The 24,581-nt window shown below is 37.2% G+C and overlaps 3 protein-coding genes across 8 annotated transcripts in view; 2 read left to right on the top strand and 1 right to left on the bottom strand.

The window, feature by feature from the left end:
* Positions 1 to 3,089, top strand: part of LOC146471452 (protein inturned-like) — a 43,320-nt gene extending 40,231 nt beyond the window's left edge. For all 6 annotated transcript variants that reach the window (XM_085119938.1, XM_085119936.1, XM_085119939.1 and 3 more), the window contains 2 exons: positions 92 to 237; positions 1,586 to 3,089. In XM_085119938.1, coding sequence (XP_084976064.1) covers positions 92 to 237; positions 1,586 to 1,691 — 252 coding nt within the window. In that variant the 3' untranslated portion in view covers positions 1,692 to 3,089. The remainder of the gene's footprint in view (positions 1 to 91; positions 238 to 1,585) is intronic.
* LOC146471448 (uncharacterized) overlaps positions 1 to 24,581 on the bottom strand; it is a 217,558-nt gene that overhangs the window by 139,005 nt on the left and 53,972 nt on the right. The window lies entirely within an intron of this gene.
* LOC146471451 (uncharacterized) lies at positions 4,101 to 13,632 on the top strand. Its single transcript, XM_085119969.1, has 9 exons — positions 4,101 to 4,282; positions 5,440 to 5,616; positions 6,065 to 6,119; positions 7,359 to 7,433; positions 9,134 to 9,269; positions 10,385 to 10,519; positions 11,038 to 11,121; positions 11,615 to 11,676; positions 12,318 to 13,632. Exons 1-9 carry the CDS (start codon positions 4,214 to 4,216, stop codon positions 12,344 to 12,346), a joined length of 822 nt encoding a protein of 273 aa, XP_084976095.1. The 5' UTR covers positions 4,101 to 4,213; the 3' UTR covers positions 12,347 to 13,632.

Genomic DNA, 24,581 nt, shown 5'->3' with positions numbered 1-24,581 from the left:
ATTAACTCAAAAGTAAGCATTACATTTGCTGACTTGAGGCTTTGGGTTAAAGTGCTACTTCTCATAGCAGTTATTTAATTTCCTTTCGTAGCGGTTAAAACCAAAGGACCAGAAGGCAAAGTTTGCGTGTAGCGGAATGCAGGATGTCATTGAGCATGGTGTACTGTTTCATCGGACACCAGATAACGCAACGGAGCAGAAGAAAGCGGCTTTACTTCTCAAGTACTGGGTCATAGGGTACGTGTTAATTGTACGAAAGAAAAAATACTGCCTTAAGGCCGGTGCCTACTTTTGTTACTGCGCATACGTTCTGCGCATCACGAGATACTCGGGTTTCCTATGGGTGGTGCTACTAATACAGGGATATTTTTGCGCGATTTAAAACTATGCGGTCCCGGAGAAAGCAGAACTAAGTGAGTGCTCTTGGTTTCCAAAAAGGAAAATTAGGGGTAACCGTGCATTTTTCAGAGATAATAAAGCTTAAAAAAAAACCCTAAAGGTTGCTTTGTATTTAACTGTTCTTTAGAACAATTGTCGCTAATTATCTCTTAAAAATACGTGGTTACCCCTAATTTTCTTTTTGGATTTCGATAGCCCTTGCTAAGATCTGCTTTCCTCGCATAGTAATAAACCACACAAAAATACCTCTTTATTAGTAGGCACCGTCCTTAATTCTCGTAAGGGACCACCCAAAGTGTCGCAACAGAGGCTTCGTATGGGAGTTATTCACCAACGAGAAGTGTCACACTATCAGCAGTAAAGGTAGCCTACAGAGCAGGCTTTTTTGGGTGTATTCGAACGTGCGTTAGAAGGCCGCCATTTTGGATGCGTAGAGAATTGGGACCGTAGTCCTCTCCCTCGGAATCCTTTTTGTCCTCGCCCCAACTTTATCATCCAAGATGGCGGCATAGAGTATTCGTATCCGTTATCGTATCCCCTAAAAATCAAATACGCCTGCTCTGCAGGCTACAGTAAAGGTAGTCCTTATGTGTGGTGGGAACGAGGGGAACAGTAAGTCATTACTTGAATCGTCCTACAGAAATGGAATATAAAACGCTACAACCATAATCACAATTGTAAAGTAACTTATTGTGCAACCTCCCGACACACAGGCTAGCTTGTCAATAATCCAGATCGAATTGGAATGTTGCTTTTTGAGGAAAAGGGAAAACCGGAGTACCCGGAGAATAAACCTCTCGGAGCAAGGGTGAGAACTAACAACAAACTCAACCCACATATGACGCCGATTCCGGGAATCGAACCTGAGTCTTATCGGTGGGAGGCGAGTGCTCTCACCACTGCGCCATCCCTGCTTCCCTAATCCCCAGGGGGTTCTGTGTTCCCTTCCACAGTGTTGATAACAATGACTCGCAACGCAAAAATTTGTTTGACTCAGCACTGAGGGAAGAAGAAGTTTATTCATATCTTTGGCCAGTTCTCCAAGTTCTCCACTTTAACAACAAATTGACGTTGAATTGTTGGAAATAATGTCTAGATTCCAAAGTTTAGTTGAAAAAGTGTAAATACCATCTAAGTGTTCAAAACATTGCAATATGATTTTCTCAAACTCCCGCTTATTTAACAGGCGCCTTTTTCCTGGGGACCATCCTCGTGAACTATACGTGTGCCATCACCAATCAGTTCCCCAATGTACCGTGGAGCTGGCCTTCAAGCTGGGTTTTGGTGTTTAGACGTGAAATGCCCCATATCGTGGACTCCGGTCGAGTCCAACGAGGTAGAAGCAATCTGTCGTATCAGCTGGCGGAAAGCAATTTATTTCGACAAAACAGATTAATTCCACAAGGTCAAAGAGAAACGGCAAGAACTGAGTATCGCGCGGTCGCGGTTTAGTTGTTTTCTTGTATTCAGTGTTGAATCAACGACAAGTTACCGAAGGGACTCCAACTCTGGAATTTTCCAGTCGTTGACTGTTTAAAACCCGATATGTTTTGCTATGAAATACGATCGCACGGTTGCTTTCTTGAATATTTTGAGTTAGCACTCATGCTTTCAAGTAGTCTTGTACTGACCACAAAGTTCGTTTATGGCTTATCTTAGGAGATAAGTTTAGTGAATCAAACCATTAACCTTAATGTAGAGCAGTTTTCTACTGAGTGTGGCAAAACCAAAACGAAAGCTATTACTCTGGCCAATCAACAAACGTATACAGCAACAACAATCTCAACGTACAATACGAATTCGAAGCAAATACATGCAATCAGCGCAAGCGAGGAAAACCGTGCGAGCAAGTCACGATTGGTTTTCTTTGGCTCCCCATTAGCTGAAATAATGGCGCGAACTTTGCCAACCAATCACAGAGCACAGTAAAGCAAACGCGAAATTAATTTCGACACTCACTGAAAACGGCTCTTTACAAGATAACAAACTTGACGAGTTTCAAGTCTTGACTTCTTAGGTTGCCAGTTTCTCCACTTCAGGTTTATTTTATTTATTAGTTATGTTGTTGTAAAATTTTCTTGGTCAGGGGCTCATCTTTCGAGAAACATCCTCTGATTGAGAACTCAGTGGCACTGGAAAAGTACTCTATTTATAATTATAATTGTTAATATTATCCAAATATATATTACGTTAGATGTAACTGATCTAAATACAGATGCCGTTGATGTTTTATGAATTCGTGTTGCGTGACGCCGATACGATAAATACCGCTACCTCTAAGACTTTCGGTTCGATTTATTCCGCGTTGTGAATGTTTTACCGCCTAAAACCTACATATTAAGAATTAGAATATAATAAACTATCATATTAGAACAAGAAATTTTTTACTTCATAGGCACTTTAAGCACGGTGCCTCTTTATGCAACTGTGCATCTCTGGATGGTCCGAGATATAAGGGTTTCTTAAGGACGGTGCCTACTAACACAAATATACCTCCGTGTTAGGGGCACTGTCCGTAATTGAAGAGCTTTCAAAAACAACTTGTTCTTCGAACTGTTGGTATACTGAGTCAAACCTCTTCAAATTTGATATATATGCAACAAAGTATTGTTGCGTTATTTTGTAGGAATTGTATATCCAAATACTAAAAACAAAATATTGAATAAAATTTTTTAATCATTGAAATGTCATCGTCTTTGGTTATTTAAATGACTTTAGAGAGACGGTTCCAATGGGTGCATTTTGACGTAACGATGTCTTTTTACGCGAGTTGTCCACAATACGAGTTCCCTAGTTTCCATTGTAATAAGATTGTGACAGGCTTTTTCACAAATTTGGATTCTCACAATTTTTACATTTTTACACCATCTTGGTCCTTACTTATTGATTTTAATAAATTGTGAACCAATTTGGAGGATTTTCTACCGTTTTGGAGATATAGAGAAATCCAAGATGGGTGTGAAAAAACAAATGACTTCATTACCATGTGATGTAACGTCATCGGTCCACTGAGGAATTCAAAGGAAACTGTTTGGGACATGCTATACACTGGGGTTAGGATTGGTGGGGGGGGGGGGGGGGTGGGGAGGAAAAGAACCCAGAGCTCGTCCTGGCTGGTAAGAAGAAGGCTCTGCTAATATCTCAGTTATCACTGAGTTCATTTTTCGGCCATTGCTGACCAAGCCTATTTATTGGTTCGTTGGTTTAAATTTTCGAGTCGCGCTTTTTAGCAAGGAAGAGTTAACCGATCTCTTTGAGGTAATCTTTGAGACATCATCACTTTTCAAAAAAGACTATGAGAGCCTTTGGACTAGCAACAACTATTAAATCACTAGCAATAGAGGATGCGTTTCTTTGAGAGAATCTAAGGCGGATTTGTGATCTCAGATCATTCGGATCATGGTGTATCAAAGGAACCGACGAATCCACTTTGACGCACCATGATCCGAATGATCTGAGATCACAAATCCGTTTTTGGATTCTCCCAAACAAACGCACCTTCAGTCTTGAATATCATTTGAGTTTTTAGTCACAGAACGCATACATTCCATGCCAAGAAAGTCCTTTCTAGAAACCACGCCCTGTTACAAAAGTCAAATATGGCGTTGATTTTTATATCTATTTATTTCTAGAAATGTAAATTACTAAATTTGATAATGAACAAGGAAATTTGCTTTTGCCACTGTGACGTGATCTAGTTCATCTGCAATTATGCTTCACTAATTAGATAATTGCACTACGATTATGATGTAACTCTTTGCCACTTGTCGAACTTTTTTTAAAGTTTTCGCTTTCACGGTTTCGATCTCAAGCTATGGACCTTAAAGAGTTTAACTCTTTCCCCTCCCTTGAAAGACTTAATGAAAATGAAATCGAAATCAAGGTAGGTTACAAGATACTTTTCCCGCTCGCGGTAAAGAGAACAATTCTTATTCTCCCCGAATATTAACACACAACTTCAAAAATCGAACAGTGCGGTTTACAGTAGATATGGCGTAATTCAGTAGCTTCAAGGTTAAACTAACTTATGCAACTTGGCTTCATGTTTAAAAGTTATTGATAACATAGATATAAGTTATACAAGATTTTTGGTGGCGTTGTTTGTGTATTTAAATTTAATGTGAGTTTTAATAGAGCTGCAAAATCACGCGCGCTGACATGCGAGGGTTATGTTCGTGCGTTTGAGTGATTATAAGCAAGTGAAAGCAAAGTGTAATGCGCGGGTCTTGTAAGAAAAAAATACACTTTTGTCCAAAAACGAAGAAAATTTTTTTTTATATCTTATTGAACATCATGTGTAATAACTTTTATAAAACATCAGAGGGCATGTGTCAGATTTACTCACCATGACAACATGTGACATAAAACCACGCACGCGCAGTTCTAATTGTCACGTGACGAAAACACTTTAGAAACACGCGTAAGCTATTCTAATGTTCGCGCTATCTTTATTTTATTTCTGTTTAATTTTTTCTTCCAAATCAAATGAAAAACTAGATGACTGTTTAGAGAAATAAATTTAGGCAAATTAAGAAATGAAAGTTAGAAAAAATCTCTTGGAAACAAAACTTGGAAAAGTAATTTTAATTTCGAAAATCACTTGTTCTGAAAGCTTTTAATTACCTTAAAAATACTCTGCGGTGTTTTGTTTTATTTTCCCTCTGCAACCAAAACTGAGTTCAGAATTCTAAGAACCCGCGAGACATTCAGATTCAGCAACACTGCTTGTTTATTTGTTTGTTTTTTTCCATACCCGTTCAAATCCGGCTTCTAAAAGGGCGCCGAGCAAAAAAAAAGTCGTAGTTTCAGTGCATTATTCGAGTATTTCAATGGATCGATCTGAACTTTTATACCGGGATCAGAGAAAAATGAAGAATTTAAAATCCGTGCTTCACAAAAACCGATAATGATGGTGATAAGGTCTGATAATGATGATGATGCGAAGAAATTTGCCAGTAAGAGTTAATATTTCAGAAGCTGCGCTCAAGGAATACCCAAGCCATCTATATCAATTAATATTTACATCATATTTTTTATCAGGCACAGGTTACTGAAGAAATGAGAAGATCTGTAGCAGCATATGTTAAAGGTGTAGTCGACAATGCAAAAATAATTTTTTCGAAAAGGGCTCAAGAAAAACAAGATTGGGAGGAAATGCGAGCTTTGGCAAAGAAGACTGCGCGCGACGTGTTGGAGTCAGCGCACCAAAAATTGGAGGTGTGAGTCAGTTGACTGTGTATTGGTGATTTTGTTTAGCTCTTACTGTAGGTTGTGAGATGGGAGTTCTATCGCGCGATGATTCATGACGGCCCAGTTAAAATCTGATTGTCACGCTTAGTTTACAATCTACATATTTTGCGGGTAAATTTAGATTTAGAAATATTCCACTGAAATGAGATGATGTACCTTAGTGGTATCGATGAGTGGTCTATTCCGGCTTTTGCTTCATGATCATTCGCTGAAAAAAGAACGTCGCAAAAGAAAAGGAGTTGGAAAAGGCGTTTGCTCTCACCGCGGGCTAATCTATCATCTTTTCATTGGCTACTTTGCTATTTTGCATAGGTAAACATAGGTAAATTGCTCAGTATATTATATACTAGTCTTCCAACCGGCTATGACTATTAAATATGTATGTATCTTTATTTTTTCTTCCTTTCTACCGGAGGAGGAACAACAGAAGATTAAAGATTGCACCAAGAAGAAGCGTAAGACCAAAGCTGGTAAGGAAACCAAAACGACAACAACAACACACAAGAAACGTTTTGTGAAATACAAAAATTTAAGGGCTTACAATTTCTTTTTATGACTCCATTAATATTTTGTTATTTAATCCTAGCCACACGAACCTGTTTCATGCAAGCCGAGCACCCACTGTCTATCAGTGTAATTCATACCCTTAACAAACTGATTTTAATCAAACTGATTCAAAGTGATTTTAATCATTAAAATGTGACCACGTTCCGACGCTCTCAAAGAAATGGAAAATTTTTCAGATTGTAATTTGTTGAGATTGAAAGTTCACATTCTCGATTTAATTTCATTTGTAATTCCCATGCACTCTTGTGGACTCCCGTGCGCTGCGCAGTCAAAAATGTAGGATCTATTTGCGCTAACAATTTCACCAGAATATGTTTTTTTTTAATGCAAATCCTTCAGTTATATGTTATTAACTACAACAAGAAGTGGTTACATTATAAGATGAGATTATAACAACAGGTATAAGAAGAGTTAGCAGTCAAAAACAAAGGATGTATTCGCGATGATAATTTTACCGGTATTTTTTATGACTGATAGAAACTGGCGCAGTACAAACCCCCGTAGGGGGGGGGGGGGGGAGGGCACTTGACCCATGTTTGGGTATAAGGGTGCCGCTGGGGGTTTGAAACCCTGACCCTGTTTAGGACGAAAATAACCTTAAATGCCTACCCTGTGTAGGACAACGCCCTCTATTTTAAGACCCTATTCAGGACAAAGGACAACATCTAGCTCTTGTGTTACACAAGTGTTTATTGGTAATAGTAATAACATTTAAAGGCCCACTGTCACTAACCGGACGTAATGTTCCACACATTGAAACGCGAATACCAATCACAACAGATAAAATAATACACTACCTAGAAGTGATGGCGAAAAATCCCAAAATTTCGCATTAACAGCGGTGAACCTTAAGTGGAAACTCAATCGACGTGAAGCATTGTTCACTAAAATAAATGACATACTGACGTCTCTGATTTCGGTTTGCCAAATACTCGACGACAGTCTTGCAACCATACCCTGTCTAGGACGGGTCCAGGGCAGACTCGTTTGAAATTATATACCCTATTCAGGGCAGAGAGGCCAAAAACCATACCCTATCCAGCGGCACGTCCCCGTGTAGCACATTTAGGGAATCATCCCCCCCCCCCCCCCCCCCGTACAAACCGCAGTAATCTTATAAGTATTTTTGTTTGCAATTGCAGAATCCAAGAAACCAAGCTATCTTGACGTCGACAGCGATAAAATCTTACCATACAAGGATTTCCTCAGATTAAGTGGTAAGAGACCGGGAGACATATAAACTTAAGGCATTCAGGCATGATAAAGATTGTACAGATTAAAACGGAAAAGGGCAAGAGAAACTGAATGCAAAAACCAACAGAAATTGTTATTTAACCATTGTGCTCCTAACAACATCTCCCCTACCCTCCCTACCAAAATCTAAACAATATATGGCCATTTTAATCTTCTCCCTACAGTGTAAGCCAGAGAATACCTTATTGTATTTTACTCGTTTGTTTGCATGTGGCGTGAACTGAAAAGTAATGAAAGACAAAACACACCGTCGATCATCAGTTTTTCCACTGTCTCTACTCCTTTGCAGTTCATTCGGACGCATTTCCAACATGAATAGTTAATATGCACTCCGGGACAAACGGATCGTTATCGTCGCGAAATGGATGGTTTATTACTAACTAATTTAGCAAATAGTTTTACGGAATGAAATGTTTGAACGTTATCTCAACGTCTTCAGTCAATTAATGTTGTAAATCGGTCACGCGATTATCCATCACGTGACCATCGTATAGTGTCGTGTACCAGAGGTAGGTCCAGGCCCCCATCCGGATTCAAAGGCGCATGTTTCAGTTTAAAATTATTCATAATACTGTGTTCACAAAGGACAGGCTTTTCAAAGCATGTATTGCACAGGACGATAAATGTTATTTCTGTAACGAAAATCCTGAGACACTTCTGCACCTGCCCTTTTACTGTCCGCTCACAGTAGCTTTTTTGAATGATTTACGGGAATGGTGGCTTCGAAACACCCAGGTTAATTCAACCTTACACCCGCTAAAGTTTTATATGGTGTGATAGACAATTCAAAGTTCTTAACGCTGCTCAACTTTTCCCTTCTAGTTACCAAATTTTATAGATATCATTGCAGTCTAGATAAGGCACCCCTTTTCTTCCCCGTCTTTGAAACAGAATTACATGAAAAAGCTTACATCAAATATGATATTGCCAAGGAAAAAGGTTATCTAAAGCACTTCAAGATTAAATGGGAATCACTAATTCGCAACAAATTAACCGAAAACGTGGTTATTTGAGAGACCCCTTGAATTGCTTTCCACTACTCTTTTGCTGTTGTTCTGTTGTTATCGTTGTTTCCTTTCGCTCCTTTCTTTTCGCTTACCTGTTCATACTGCAACATTGTAATTGATAAAGAGTAGTGTGTGGATGGGTTGTTATCTAGGTACCTTTCACAAGTGCAATGTAAGTTGCTTTTGTACTGTTATGTAAGTAACGTCAGTGATAAAATTGTACATAAAATAGTTGGTAGTGAAGATACTGTTATTATTGTAAATAGTGTATTTGTTAGTACCGTAGTATAGTACAGTATGCCTATATTGTAAGTACAGTCAGTACTGTAATTATCGCTACGAGTGTTAATAAGTGTTAGAAGTGTTTAATCCTTTCTTTAAAAAAAAATCCGGGGTTCAATGTTGGATTTAGTTTCCTGATCAGCGTTGCCTCCTTTACCCCATTGTGGTCTTCTGTTGGCAGGACTTTAAACTCCTCATTTTGTAACATCCTTTCAATAATTATTTTTAAATTAATGTAAAACATACAGATAGACATAGATTAGTTTGACAATCATGAAAGCTGGATGCACTGTGATTCTAACTAAATTTAAATACAGTCTATGTGATTTTGTTTATCACTTTAGTTACTATTACTAAATTTGGTCACTTTTCAGCCACTAAGACCGTTGAAGGAAGTGATATCGTTCTGCTTGACACGTCTCGGCTGCCTCAAAAGAAAAAAATCAAAGAACTCTTCAACAAGTCACACTCATCGATGACGTTTGACGAAACTATGCAATCTCTGTGCTTGTAAGTACCTCGCATATAACATCTAAGTAAACAAGAAGGGACACGATTGTTGTTTTTAACTGCATGTCAAACTTTGCTTGGATTTCAGCTGGAAAATCCATTCCTTCGTTTACATTGCTTTAAAATTTATTAATGTTTAGGCAGATCACGAGACATAAAGCGAAATAATAATAGCGATCGCTTACGAAGATTTCAGCATGTCACAGCAGACTGAAGTCCTTATTACAGCCATTGAGCAGCGGCGCTACGTTTTGAGTGTGTAGCAATTGTTGTGAGATGAATTTTAGGATGAGTTGCCGAGTTGGTGGATTTTCCTTTTTATTTTTCTAAACTTTACAAAAGCTTGAAAATTCTAAGACCAGTTTCCTCCCCTTCCTCTACTGGTCTTGATATTTCAATCGCCTTAAAATATCACAGGTAAATGCCAGAAACTTCAAAACCAGAAATGTTGCTAACTTCATCCATATCTGTTGCCTTTGCTTTAATCACCGAATTTTTTTTCATTATTCAACGGGTCTTACAAGCAGAATTTTATAGACCTTTCCATTGATTTGCAGCCCGAAGTAGGCGGCGTGGCTCAGTGGTAAGGGCGCCGACCTTGAAATCCGCCCACGCTTGTAAATAGCCAGCTGGTTTGCCTCCTTCCAGTTGGGATTTTTAACATGTTATGTTCGATTTGATTATTATTTGTTTTCCGTTATTTCTGAGTGGAATGTCTTTAAACTAGCGTTAGGTAGCTGTGTGCATTTCCACTATAAACAAAGGATTTTTTTTTAACTTTTCTTTGCTGCCATATTTCTTAACGAATAGAAAATGATCACGTGAAACGAACAGTTTTCCATTTCCCATGAGCCCCAGCAATGAGACGTATCCCATTAGTCTTTAATGTAGCCCGCCTATTTTCCCTGGTGTACAGGCCACAAAAACCAGAATAGGAAGTGCATATTATGTAGTATTGTCACGTGAAAAAACTGTTTATCAAGGTAAATTGGTTTCTTTCTCATCATTTGAGTTGTTCTTTGGTATTCATCGGAAGCCGGCATGGAAAATACTCCAGTCATCCTTTGTTACACTAGTTTAATGGCTTTTCTTTATTCAATGTTTAATTCCCACAGATACGCAGACCAATTCATCAAAACACAAGTTAAATCTGATGACTTCACTCTGTTAGTCCATGCCTCTCACGGCGAGAGCACCAAAGCTCCAGCCTTCAAATGGGCAAAGGAGTTTTATAAAACCTTAACTAACAAGTGAGAAGCTATCAGTTGTATATAAAACATGCAGAATTTATGTTTCAGTGTCTGATGTTTTTGCGTGTTGGTTGTTGTTGCTGTTAGCTTTGTTCTGATTTTGGTTAATGCCGTTCCTGTTGTCGTTGTTTGGATTATTATTATTATATGTTTTGTATACAGTCAAATGATTTGTTTAATTTTATTTCTCTCGGAGGAGGAGGAGGGGACTTGTTATCGGGGAGGAGCTCATTATTGAGGAGGGGGTGGGGGCGGGGGCAGATTTCCCTTCAAAACGGGTCCGTTTCAAAAACACCTAGTGGGTCTTGAATTGAATCATTTTGCTGAATTACACTACTCGTATGGTCATTACTTACTAGAAAGCCTGAATTAATTCATTAGAAGATGAATATCATTATTTATCAAAAGAATAAGAGGATAGGTTGTCCCCGCACGTATGTAAAGTGACATGAGCATTCAGCTGGACTGTTTATTTCCCTAGTGCAATAAACCCCTTTTGTACTAATAAATATTTTCAGCTCTGGTGCCCTGAAGGAATGTTTCATTTACAAATCGTCGCTGAAGTTTAAACTAGCCGTTGCGCTCAGGAAGCCATTTATGAGGTAGGCATAAGATTCCTATTTGAACTTAATTTCACTGTTCCCTAGGCATGCGCAGTGGTGAGAGCACTTGCTACCCACAATTATGATCCGAGTTTCATCAGAGCTATGAATCCCGTACGTGCCCCGAGAGTTTTTAGCAGGGATCTCAGGTTTTCCTCCCTTGAAAGAAAACAAATTTATAAATTTCCAATTCGATCCAGAATTCGAGGGCCGCAAGTTTTCGTTTGCTAACGTTGTCAAGTGTAAAACTTTTTTTAAACAAAGTCGACCTCTTGATAAGTTTATTTTTAAAATTAAGTACTTCCACCTGCCCCTTGCGTTCTAATTCTCCAAACTGGATATTAGGTCCAGGATTGCAAATAATTCGATGCACAATGATTTTAATAAAGAACCTGAAAATGACTATTATCGGTTGATCTGATTTTCAAATTTCCCTCGAATATTTGTGCAAAATTAGTAAATAAAACGAGCTTATATAAATGTATCTCTTTAGATCATCAATGCGAAAGAAGTTTCATCTTGTGAGTGACCTGAAGAAATTTTTTGAGGGTCAAGGTAAGAAAACAGAAAAGTGATGCTTAAAGGAGAAGTATCATGGAGTTTTTTATATCTTTTGCTAAAAATGATGAAATAAGACATTCGATCAGTTGCCAAATAATTCTAGAATGACGAGAGGAAAGAAATCAACTCAATTCTTGAAAGGGACAACTCGTGATCTGTTCTAGTGCATTTTGGAAACAAAAATGCGAGAACTTGAAAAACATTAGCCTAACATTTTTCAAGTTTCAATCCACTCCGACCTACTCTGTCTATGGCCAGAGGCACTAATCGACAGTTTCATTGCACTGGAGTGATAATTTATAACAAACTTGACAATCATTTCGTTGTTTCTGCTCACAGACAAACATTTTTGGGTTTTGAAATGACAGCAAATTTGCGTGATACTTCCCCTTTAACTATCGTACGTGGCATAATGTTAATAACGGCTTATAAGATTTAATATACGCAGGAGAAAAGGGAAAAAAAACACTAGAAATGATGCACGATAAACGTTCATTTCGTTCGTTCAGACCGTCTTATGATAATGTTTTATAACCTCTCTTACCACCAAGAAAGAGGGGGAGGCTAATGTTAGCTCGTTGAGATGAAAATCCAGGAATTAATTATTAATTCTTGTCTTCTTTTAACTTTTTCAGGCCTTCCTAACTCCGCCAACACCATGTAATGGCCTTGCAGTCAGTCAGCGATTTGAAAAGTTTCACAAGTTTAACTGATTTCCCTGAGAAGTTTTGTTCATTTTTTTAGAGCGTGAGGCATAATTTCAACATAATTTTTTTTGTTTTTTATTCCTGTTCCATCTAAAAATCGCTGACTGTTTTGTTTGAACTTTTAAAATCTAACTTTTTCGTTTGCACGTTTACACTTGAATGTTTCAATCAAATGGTTGACACAATTTTATATTATTTTAAGAGTTGAATGAGAGAGGGTCTATTTAAAGGCCTTAAACTGCTACTTTGCAAAACGTTTTACTGAAACTAAACAATGGACAAACCATGCATCAAATTTTGACTACTGAAGCGTCTTCTACCTTATAACAAAATGAAAACTAATAGCCTTATTTTTTGTCGAATTCATCCCTGATCAAACAGACCCTCGCATTATTTTAAGCACATTATTTTAATTAAGTTGAAGTACACTCCAACTATTTAAAAAAACAACAACAACAAAACTGTCACTTGTATAACTGAACTAAAATATTCTCTAATCTTTAAAATTATCAAGGAAAATTTTCTCTGATATCAACTTTTTTTCGATTCTTTTAATTTTTTTTTGTTACAAGAAAGAGAAAGAAAGCGTGTTAATATCATTTATATGATTTAAAATTAAACTGACATTAAATTTAAAATACTCAGAGATGCATGCCGGGGATGAATCCCCCTAAAAATGGTGAAAAAGGAAGAAAAAATTTAAAAATTAGAAAAGACCAAACAAATTTAAAAAGTGAAATGAAGAAAAAAGAGCATTGAAAAGGTCCGTGCAATGAAATTCGAAAATCTCTAAAACAGAAAAAAAAAATCAGAAAAGAAAGAAAAAAATTAAAAGAAAGCAAAGAAAAACGTCAAGTAAATGAAGAAAGGAAAGTAAAAGCAAAAGAATCCCTCAAAAAATGAAAAACAACCAAAAAAAATGGAAAAACCTAAAAAAAATGAAAAAAAAAAAAACTAAAAAAAAATGAAAAAAAAAACTAAAAAAAAAAAAAAAAAAAAAAAAAAACTAAAAAAAAAAAAGAAGAAAAGGTAAACAATGTTCCATGGAAAAATCAAATGTGGTCAGACCAACTAAAGAAATGTCAGTTTTTTAAAACATGTTTGATAGCTATTTTCAACAAGCCGCTTTCCCTTTCAACAGTTCAATTTTTCTACCTGTACGAGTATGACTGTATATATTGCTGTACTGCTGTCATGAGATGTACTACACTTGTTAAAATGAAATAAAGAAGAAAAACTAGAAGATTGCTTTTTATTGTTTTTGAGCGGTGCAATTCCAAAAATGCAAACAATATTTTTAAGGTGGCTCACAACTGTTGAAACCACTCTTAATCAGTTGATACTTCAATAATGGTATAAACGGTATAGGCATCATTGCAACAGTATCACCTGTTGAAACACCCCAAATTTTAGCTTTAAGCGATTTTTAAAACCTAAAACTCAAAAACGAGCTCGGTAACCTCCATTTTTACTATTATCGACTTGTGATCAGCTTGTTCAGATACAACGTTGTAGAGTTTACAATTAATGGTAGGAAAAGGTTTACTGCTACCTTAAATTTCGTTCAATTTTCAGGTATCAGTAAGCCACGTGCAGACCCTCATATCAGCGAGAGTAAACAGATGATGTTTTGAGTACTCAGGTTGTTTCTATGCGTGTTAGTCGACTCCTGTTACAAGCAAATCGCATTTCACGCCGTTTGAAGTTAGGCCCACGGGAACGGTTTTTCATGAGATTATTTAATAAGGTTGGCATAATTAGCTCCGCCATTTTGAAAATCGCGAAGACCCTAGGGACACGGTTGAAGTCACATGACCCACGCTCCCTTAAACTAGTAATAATCGATAATGATTAGCGAGTGCGTTCGATGACCTCGATTCCAGGCTCTCTCTCCTTTGTCAAGTTGGTAATGATGTCATCCGCCCCTGCAAAATCTGCGGGAGATGCCAGATACGTGTCCCAAGAGCCATCCATTCATTCATTCATTCGTTGGTCGATCGACTATCCCATACAATCTCAACTCCAAACGCAATTAGGAGAGCGTTTTTTTTTTTTTACCTCTAACGCAACAATGAGTTGAAACTGACACTAGGTACAGAAAAGTGAGTCACAATAGGACATTTTCACTATGGCGTCAGTTTACTACAACTAGCAGAATCCTTCTGGTTTTTGTTTTCTCGTGCTAATTAGAGCTATTGTTCTTTGCTGTCCACTGGGATAAAAAATTTGAATTTAGAAAGGAAAACGAAATGAATTCTGGTAGTTGTAGTAAAATGACGCCATCATGAAAATGGCCTATATACAATGACGAATATACAATAGTTGTGTACCTAATGGGCTCCTGGCACTTTGTAAGGTACACTGTCCAAATATGGTCATGGTGCGCTCAATATTTCTCTTCTGTACACGATATACGTAATTTCGTGTGTCAGGGAGACGAATGTTACAAATAAAGACCATCTTCAGCTTAACTGCAATAAAACTGCACTTTTGTTACCAATATGCTGAATAATTAAATCAATCTTACGGACTAAAAGTCCTAAATGTCTATATCGACATCCCAGTCTCAAACCCAGTCCTCTGTTTTCTTTACCCCGGCAAAGAATCTATTTTTTTGTGTTGACAATCTGAACTATAATGCATCCCATCCATTTACATCCCGTCGGGGTCGGGAACGGGATGAGAGGAAGCAAGGTGTTGTGTGATTTGACTAAAAAGTAAACATTTTCGTCATGTTTTCTTAGGAAAGGATCACGAAAGCTGCCTTGAGGGATTGTAAGGAAAATGGAAACTTTGACGTTTTTTATACAGGCTTTTTACACCAATAAAGTAATATATCAAACACGAGGAAGAGTATTTCCTCCGATTTTCAAACACCGAGAAGTAGGTTGGAAAAACAAGGCGCAGCTGAGTTTTTTTAACCAACTTCGAGGTGTTTGGAAATCGGAGGAAACACTCTTTCGAGTGTTTGATATAGCTTCTCAAACTATTGATAATTCTTGGAGAAATTCGAAGCAAAAGTTCACAAAATTTTATGATAATTAAGATCACATTTCTAAACCTCCTTCCCGGTAGTGATTTGCTTTGTTTTGGCTTGATGAATTATTAATGAGTTTGAAAACAGCATTTGAAAATCGTCCCAATTCGCCATGAGATCGCCGTGAAATTGCGACTACAATCACATGTAGCTCGAATCAGGGGGTGCTTTAAATAGATTGTCTGAAAATTTGAGCATGATCATGAGGCTAAACGGTCTTTCAGACAGTAAACCTACACCTTTCAAAAGCCCTATTTTCACTGGACCCTGATACCCTGCAACTGCATTGTTTTTTAAGGGCTTCGGATCATTGTTCTGTTGTTCGTTCTTTTGTCCTCTCAACCAACCATGTAAAACGTTGCAAATGGTGCAGGTCGCCCCCGCTTTGAGAAACTAGCTTGCAACATAATCAAGATTTTACATAGATTGAATGGTTGCGTGGCAATTCTTGCCAGCCATGTAATTTCATAGTTTTTGAAAGCTAGTTTCTCTAAGAATATTAAACATACCACACTGATATCCTAGCTAATTACAAAGAGCGCCATGCCCAGGCCATGCCTTATTGCTTTAAGGTGGTTTCAATGAGAATGTAGCGTTGACGGTTCAATTTTAGGGCTTTTGACGGTTGACAGTTATCAAGAAGAAATTTCTTCTATGAGTTGAAGTTAATACCAGCTTTTCTGTATTTTAAAATTAACAGCCTCGAGGCTCATAAGCGAGGCTAGTGTTTAGTCTGGATGTTGTTTTGTGGTCAGAAATACGTTAACAATTTTTATACTAACTAAAAATCATTAATGTTTGACGGAAGTTAGTTGTGTTGTCAGTTTAGACGCAAACTAAGGGGAAAAGACCATTAAGTGAGTATATTTGGGAACACGAAAACTAGTTTACCAGTTAAAACGGTTCTTTGAGAGCCATAATCCGGGGATGAGCAGCTGAAATAGCGATATTTGAAAGACCTTGAAACAGTTTGACTGCTGATATTCATAATTGCTTTTCATGATCAGTCAACGACTGACGGTAAAATTGCCCTGTTTTGACGGTTGACGGTTAAATTTTAGGCTGTTTCACGGCTGACAGTTAACCCCTAACGCTGCATCTGTTCGTAGCATCTTTGTTTGATATATGCTTATGAAGCAAACTGTTACTAAGCAATGACGACAGCCGATGAAGATTGCCCAATCGCACAGAGTTGGCATCAGCCTCTTTTTCAAGGCCAGGCTTGATTACCCAGCCTCTTCAAAAATAAATTAAATTCAACTAAATTAATACAACTTATTTTCACATAAATTGATTTGCTCTAGGCCTCTTAACCATAGACTCAGGGAACCCGAGCAATAGATATAAACTGTATGCCAAAATGGTTTTCATTTAAATATTGTTTTATTTGTATTCAAATTAATCCTTTTTGCCTCGCTCAAGGTAAACTATTCTTTGATTTTTGAGCTTCAGAACAAGGTAAGAGCTAATTTGAACACGGATGAAAGAATATCAAAATGTCAGCCATTTTGGAAAAAAGCTCTTTATAAGCGCTTACAAAATAAAAATAAATTTTACTTGCATGCATGCATTATTATTACTTTACTTGTCCTAGTTTCCAGACTCTCACCGCACTCTGTAGGGTGGGTACGCCTGATTGAAACTTCTTATTCCTAACTGTGAACATAGTTTTACAAGTGGTATTTTTTTTTAAATGCTTCCTTTGTTTTCATCATCAAATAATCCTATTACTACATCGTTCGCAAGTAAGCATGCAAAGAGATTTCAAAAGTAAAAATGCATCCACGTAACCCAATCTCAAATTAACTCCAGTAAGAAGTGCGCACATTTCAGTCATGACACAACGAAACGATTCGATTGCAAGACAGCACGTCAACAGAGGTCATTAACTGAAAATCGTCATGAAGTTGACAATTTATTTGGCAATTCAATTTGTGTGGTAACTGTATACTAAATTTTGACCCTGAAATCACGCCATAATATTTGATGGAAATCCAACTTCGTTCAACATCATCCAACATCGGGCAACATGTTGGATTCTCAAACTCATTAATAATTCATGTAGTCAAAAGCCAATAAATGACCTCCATTTCGGTCAGGTGGATGAATCTTGATACCCCAATGAAACACCAGATGAAACACCACCAGGTTTTCATCTGAGATGAAACATGTTTTTCATCTGAGATCAAACATTTGCATTTTAATGAGATTAATTTCTTATTGTTTCATTTGAGAAGACATGTCAAAAACTCGGGCTTCGTGCTTTATCACGGGTTCCAAATACCTCGAAACAGATGAAAGCACTCGGCCTGCAGCCTCGTGCTTTCATCTGTTTCTCGGTATTTGGAACCCGTGATAAAGCACTCGCCCTCGTTTTTGACATATTAATTCAACAATGCCATTGTTGGACGATGTTGCATCAACATGCTGGATCTCTTTGGCCGGAGAAGCTTAATGGAGTTCTCGGTTATGTAACAACGGCGTTGTAGTTTGCTGTATCTTTAAATGAGAGTTTTGTCACTTGCTTTGTAATGAAAAATGCGTGAAAACACCTTTCCTGGATTTTTTAATTGCATCCAGGAGTACATGTGGATAAAGACCCGGCCCAACGGATGCAACATCGTCCAACATGTTGCACTCGTTTGGCCACCATGTTGCACGATGTTGCATGATGTTGAACGAGGTTTGATTTCCATCAAACATCGTCTATTCAACATCGTCCAACATTTCTTTTGTTCTCAGATGTAAACAACAATGTTGCATTCTTTTGGCCACCGTGTTGTTGAACACGCGCATGCCCACTAAGCTGACTTTGCGGGTATCTGTATCCATGGCGACGATTGGTATTCACTTCGCGCATTGCCGCGCGCGTGAGTGTTCAATCTACAGTATGGCGAAGTTTTGAATCTTTTAACGAAGAAAGCTTAAACACAAACGATCTCTCTTCAAATACAAGAATACACGGCAAAGGAGTAAGGGAAATTGTAAGACCAGGAAAAGCGAGAAGATGGTCCGACGCGGTAGTCGATCCGTTTCGCGCCAGTTTTTTGGGCAATCCAATATGGCGCGGGTTTGTTTTCTAGGAATTTTGGGTGGATTTGGTCCCAGACAATTGAGTCCAAGTAAGTGTTGCATCAAATATGTTGCATTATATTCGCTTGTCCACCTCATTCAACACTGTACACCATCGTCCAACAATGTTGGATGATGTGGTTTCAGTTATTTTGATTACTCCAAGGATCAGCTGGCCATGAAATTTGATTTATTGATCATGCCTTTATTATTGATTTTTATATGGTATTGAAGTTTGGAGTGTGGCCTTTGAGAGCAAATATCTCGATCGTGAAATAAAATGTATGTAATATCTGAGGTAGTTAGAGACCGCGACTGCAAGCTGTGGAATACGTATACCGAGAATCTCTCCCATGCCCCCTATGAGCTATATACGCGCTATTGCCGCCAGTAAGAGACAAAGGTCTATTCGGGAGCGTGGTCAGAAATTTATAGATGCTTTTATCTGATTCCCCTGTTTAAGCTGTGTAATATGATAACGAACATACGTATACTGTGACTTTGTTTTTTTGTTAATAAATAAGAGTGACTTTTTATTTATTTTTTATTTCATCGTTTGGCCGTGCCTTAAAACCGGTTTTTGTTGTTTCCTAAATTTCAAAGTTCGCGAAATAGAATATAAAGTTTAGCAAGGAAGCCAAGAATTAGTTCGACAGAAATATCGGGCGTTTTCCAAAATCGAGGGTTCGAAAAATCGGGGTAAAGTTACACCGAAAGAAGCAAATCTAATGGAATCGACTTTTGGTTCAAAGAATCGCGAGTTTCAAAAAATCGAGGGTTCGAAAACTCAGGATTACACTGCACTAGTTATAGTTTGCGTTGTTTTTGTTATGATCTGTACAAACCGTACGGATCATCAAACCGTATATTAATAAACCACTCGCTCAAGAAAGACGTGGGAATAATCTAAGTGCCCTTAATGAGATGCAAGAGCCTTTCCGGATAGGCAAACCGTATAAACCCCTCGCTCCACACACTGAAAGGCCCATTTAAACGGTTTCAACATTTGCTTCAACATGCGTTCAACACTTTGTTGAACCAAATGTTGGGGGGCTTTTGAACAGGTAGTTCAAAATTGTTGTAAGTACAAAAAGTGTAAAAAGTTTCTTGGAAGCGTGTTGAATCAATTTAAACTTTCATTCAACATCGCTTGTTGGGCAAATGTGAAACCGTTTAAGCGGGCCTTTAGACATGGAAATGTCCCCTTGATAAGATGCAATTTTCCGTCCGTATACGCAACGAAAAGAGCTTTTACACATAGCCAAACGGTACGGATCGTCAGGAGCTTTTTTCAAACCATATCATTTTGAACATTATATTGGACAACCCTCCCCGCATTCTGTCTCTTTATCCGGACATCTCGTAAATATTATGGAGAGAAATGTCCACACGAAATGTTGCTCTGGAAAACTGAACTCGACTAACAAGCTGGAGAAAATTACAACATTCATAGATCTGAAGCAAATCTAGCGAAATATCTTTGAAATACCTGTGTGAAAGTCGTCAGAAATGTAAGAAAAACTGCAGCTAACCTTTCTTCATCTTCTACGCTCGTCTTCAAATGTACCGTTGAACTTATGCTGCTTTCCTTCGCCGTTTCGGTTGATATTCTAGCCAACGAAGTTAAACATGTTTCTGTTCACTGTAGTCTGAATTGAACGGCAAAAACCTCAAATTTGAAAAAAGTTGCATGCGCACCACCTCACTCCCACGTGCTTCGTTCTCTCCTCTGATTGGCTGCTTGTACCGATTATCTCACATTGCAACAGCTTTGCACGTGAAGCGCTAATTAATTGTACAACACAATGCACTACTTTTTAATTCACGCCGACAATGTCGGTTGTAATTAGTTCCTAAAACAAATTTTTTGGAGTTTCACTTCGGAAATTTTCAAAATCCAATTTAGGGGAAAATTTGGGAACTCCGACTCCATTGTTTCAGTCGAATGTTTCAGTACTTGTCGGCAAAACATCGCACAGTTGGCGAGCGCCCTCCAGTTTAGTTTTTTTACTCTTTTAACGATCGGAAAACACCAGCTAAATCTTAAATTACGAAGTTTCTGTTTTATTGGTAAAACCGATTTTCAGTTTATCGTACGGTAACATTACTTTACGTGAAAGTGGCAATGATATTGTGCGATATCAGGTTAGTGACCCGATATCGTAGGATATCGGGACAGTAGACTAGGTTTCTGATTAGCTAATTGGAATTAGGATACGGGAAAAGTAGGTAGCATTGTTATCGTTTTGTTACAGCGCCTTAGTTAAACTTTTTACGTTTCATTAAAGCCTGGTTTTCACTAGCAACGCAAGTACACACGCAAGCACAAGCGCCAGCAAAATTATGCTTATTTCACCATGAAAACGGCCTCAACGCAAGCACAAGCACAAGGATCAAAATTTTTCCCCTTTTCTTGTGCTTTCTCTCGACATAAAGCTCTTAAGCTTGTGCTCGAGTTTGCGCCTGTCGTTGCGTCGCTAGTAAAAACCAGGCTTAAAATCACAGCACAAATTTTGCAAACAGCATGCCTAGTGCCAGATCTCCTGCAAAGTATATCATTTCGTTCGGTGAGGGACTATTGCCTGTTCCGAAGTTCATAAAAGGACTGGGCCCTAGTTTACACAGAGTTCAAATTGCGTCATATGAAGAAATGGAGCTCTTCGCCAGAAAGACCACATAAAAATTAGTAAGTTTACCAAGTTTGGTTATGTTTCATTGCGTGGTAACCATCCTGTGACCTGTCAAAAGTCGCCCAAATTCCATACAAACGTCTCTAATTTTTCCCATTTTTGAAAGCCTTCTACAAGGTTGCAATCTACAGTAATGACAGAACCTCAAACTTGGTAAAATGACTAATTTTAATGTGCTCTTGACTTTCTTGTGATGGACTCCAATTCCAATTTTTAATCAAATTAAATTTCAAAAACTTGTCTCCAGTCGCTATTTGAACTTTAGAATGGGCGTAATTTCTTTTATACAGTGACATTACCCCTTTAAAATGCCTCTTTTTCAATACAATGTGCGTTTAAGTTTCGCTATGAATCGCAAGTTACGTTTGCATGCCCGATCGAAGTTGCGCATTACTCGAGAACAATAAAATGCAATCTTCTAGTTTTTCCTCTTTATTTCATCTTAACAAGTGTAGTACATCTCACGTCAGCAGTACAGTAATATATGAAATTATAATCGTACAAAAAGTAAAAGCTGCTAAAAGAGAAAGACCTTTCTTGAAAATAGTTACAAAACATGTTTTAAAAACTGACATTTCTTCAATATGCATCCCCTCATTTGATTTTTTCATGGAACACTTTTTTCTTTTCTTTCTTTTGTTTTTCTTTTCCTTTTCTTTTTTGTTTTTTAGTTCTTTTGATTTTTTTTTATTATTTTTTTTTTTTCATTTTAAATTTTTTTGTTCTTTTTTTAATTTTTTTGACGGATTTGTTCGCGTTTACGCTGCTTCTTTTTTCCTTTCCTTGACAATTTTTCTTTCTTTTTTTCTTTCTTTTTTTCTTCTTTTCTGGACTTTTAAATTTTTTTTTTGTTTTTTCAAAGATTTTGTAATTTACTTGCACGGCGCTTTTTTCACATTTTGACGTTTTTTCTTCATTTTCACTTTAATGTTAATTTTTTGGTCGTTTTTAATTTTTTCTTCCTTTTTCACCATTTTTGGGGAGATTCATCCCCGGCATGCATCGTTAAATTAAAATTTAAAATTTAAAAAGTTATATCATAGCGCTTTCTCTTTCGTTCTTAGAGCAAAAAATCTGAAAAAAGAATCGTAAAAACGTTTATCACAAAACAAATTTCGTTGCTGATTTTAAAGATTAGAGAATATTTTAGTTCCGTAATAGAAGGCGTAAATTAGTTTTGTGTAAATAGCAGGGGTGTACTACAACTTTATTAAAATAATTATATTAAAAAAAATACGAGGGTCTGTTTGATGAGGGATAGATTTGGCGTTTACCAAAAATGTTATAAGGTTTTTTTTTTCAGTTTGCAAGCTACATTTTAAGGTGGAACAAACTTCAGTATTCAAAGTTTTGCGGTTTGTCCGTTACAGAAAGGAAATTGAATGCAGATGCGAGTATATCAATCAGGTTACAGTTTAAACAGACCCTCTCTCTCATTTAACTCTTAAAAAAATATCAAATTATTTCAACCATTTGAATGAAACTGTCAAACACAAAAGTGTTTAAACAAAAAGGACAGGTTGAAAATTGAAGCAAAACAGTCAGCGATTATATCTTCAGATTAAACAGGAACAAAAAACAGAAAGTCATGTTGAACTTGTGTGACACAGACTTAGAAAATAAAGTAAAACTTATCACGGAAAATCAAATTATCGCTGACTGAGTGGAAAGAAATTACATGGTGACAACGGAGCTAGGAAGGCCTGAAAAAGATAAAAGGAAATAAGGATTAATAATCAAGACGTGGATTGTCCTAAGTTCCATGTAATTAAAAACAAGGCAGCGCTGGACTGATTCAAACTGTAATTCTCTAAGATCGATCCTTCTACCGAAATGAAAATTTGTTTCCGAAAAATAAGGAGTTAAAATATGGTTTGTTTGTTGGTTAATAATAAACAATTAATAGATGTTCAAAGTTGAAATAAATAGTTAAATAACTGCGAAAATTCCAAGAGTGAGAATTCTTATCCTCATTTAATTTTCCTTCAGGTAATTCCATTTTATCAAATAATTTTATCATCTTACCTTGACCTTCCAGAGCAGTTTTCAAGTCCCTCACAAGATGAATCTTCTTTCGCATTGACGTCTAAATAGGTACATTTATGCATTCGTTTATTTATCAATTTTGCAATACATTTCCCGCGAAACGAGGACATTTGAAAAACAGATTAACTGATCAAAATTCATTTCACGAAACCGTAAATGTGAAGTAGTAGATATGACAAAAGTTTTACGGTAGAATTTGCTTTGTCCACAGTAACAAGCCTACCTCATAAATGGCCTCTTCAGAAGAACAGATGCCTTATATTAAGCTTCAGTGAAGGTTTCGAAATGAAACATTTGTTTAATGCACCAGAGCTGAAAGTTAGTACAAAAACTGTTATTGCAACAGACAGCTAAATACGTAAGCGCTACTAATGGCCCTTTATGAGATCGCCGCCTTTCTTCAGTAATCCATTTTTTCCGGGATCAATCAACAACCAACAACGTTTAGTTTCCCGCAATACACAGTAACATCGACAATAAAAAAAGTGCACCATAAATTCTGTTTCATTTACAATGCTAATACTAATGCTTTAATGCTAATGCTAATGTTAATGTTAATGCTGATGCTTATGCTAATGCTAATGCTAATGCTAATGCCAATGCCAATGCCAATGCCAATGCCAATGCCAATGCCAATGCCAATGCCAATGCCAATGCCAATGCCAATGCCAATGCTAATGCTAATGCTAATGCTAATGCTAATGCTAATGCTAATACTAATATACTAATACTAACACATCTTTTCTATATAGCACTCTATACAAGACTCTATAGCGCTTAACAAGAAAGATCGAACTACGGCTTGATCTACCCTATAATTTTTCTTTATCTTTTATTATAGCTTTTTACCTGTTACAAGGAGTTAAAATTTTGTAAAAGTCTTTCGCCCATTTCAAGGCTGGAGCTTTGGCGCATGCGCCGTTGGAGGCATGGATGAAAAGAATGTAGTCGTCAGATTTTACTTGTGTATTGATGAAATGTTCGGCGTATCTGCGGAAATTTAACAAAAATAAATCATTAAATCTATTAATTAAAATTGAGCAAGAAGGGATGACTGGGGTACTTTCAACACCGGCTTCCAAGGGATAATAAAAAAGCAACTAATATGACGAGAAAGAAAGAAATATACCTTGATAAACAGTTTTATCACATGGTAATAGTATATAATCAGTATAATATATGCAATTGCTTACGGCTTCCTATTCGGGTTTTTGTGGCCTAAAATGGCCAGGGAAAACACAGGGCGCAGGGGAGTCAAATTTGAAGTAAATTTCGGCTAAATTTACTGTGAAATTGGGCGGCAAATTGAGTTTGATGATACAAGAATGTGATGGAACAAAGCGCCAT

This window comes from Pavona decussata, unplaced genomic scaffold, assembly GCF_977016875.1.
Source record: "Pavona decussata unplaced genomic scaffold, jaPavDecu1.1 SCAFFOLD_102, whole genome shotgun sequence".
NCBI classification, from domain to species: domain Eukaryota; kingdom Metazoa; phylum Cnidaria; class Anthozoa; order Scleractinia; family Agariciidae; genus Pavona; species Pavona decussata.
This window is presented reverse-complemented; position numbering and strand designations above follow the sequence as displayed.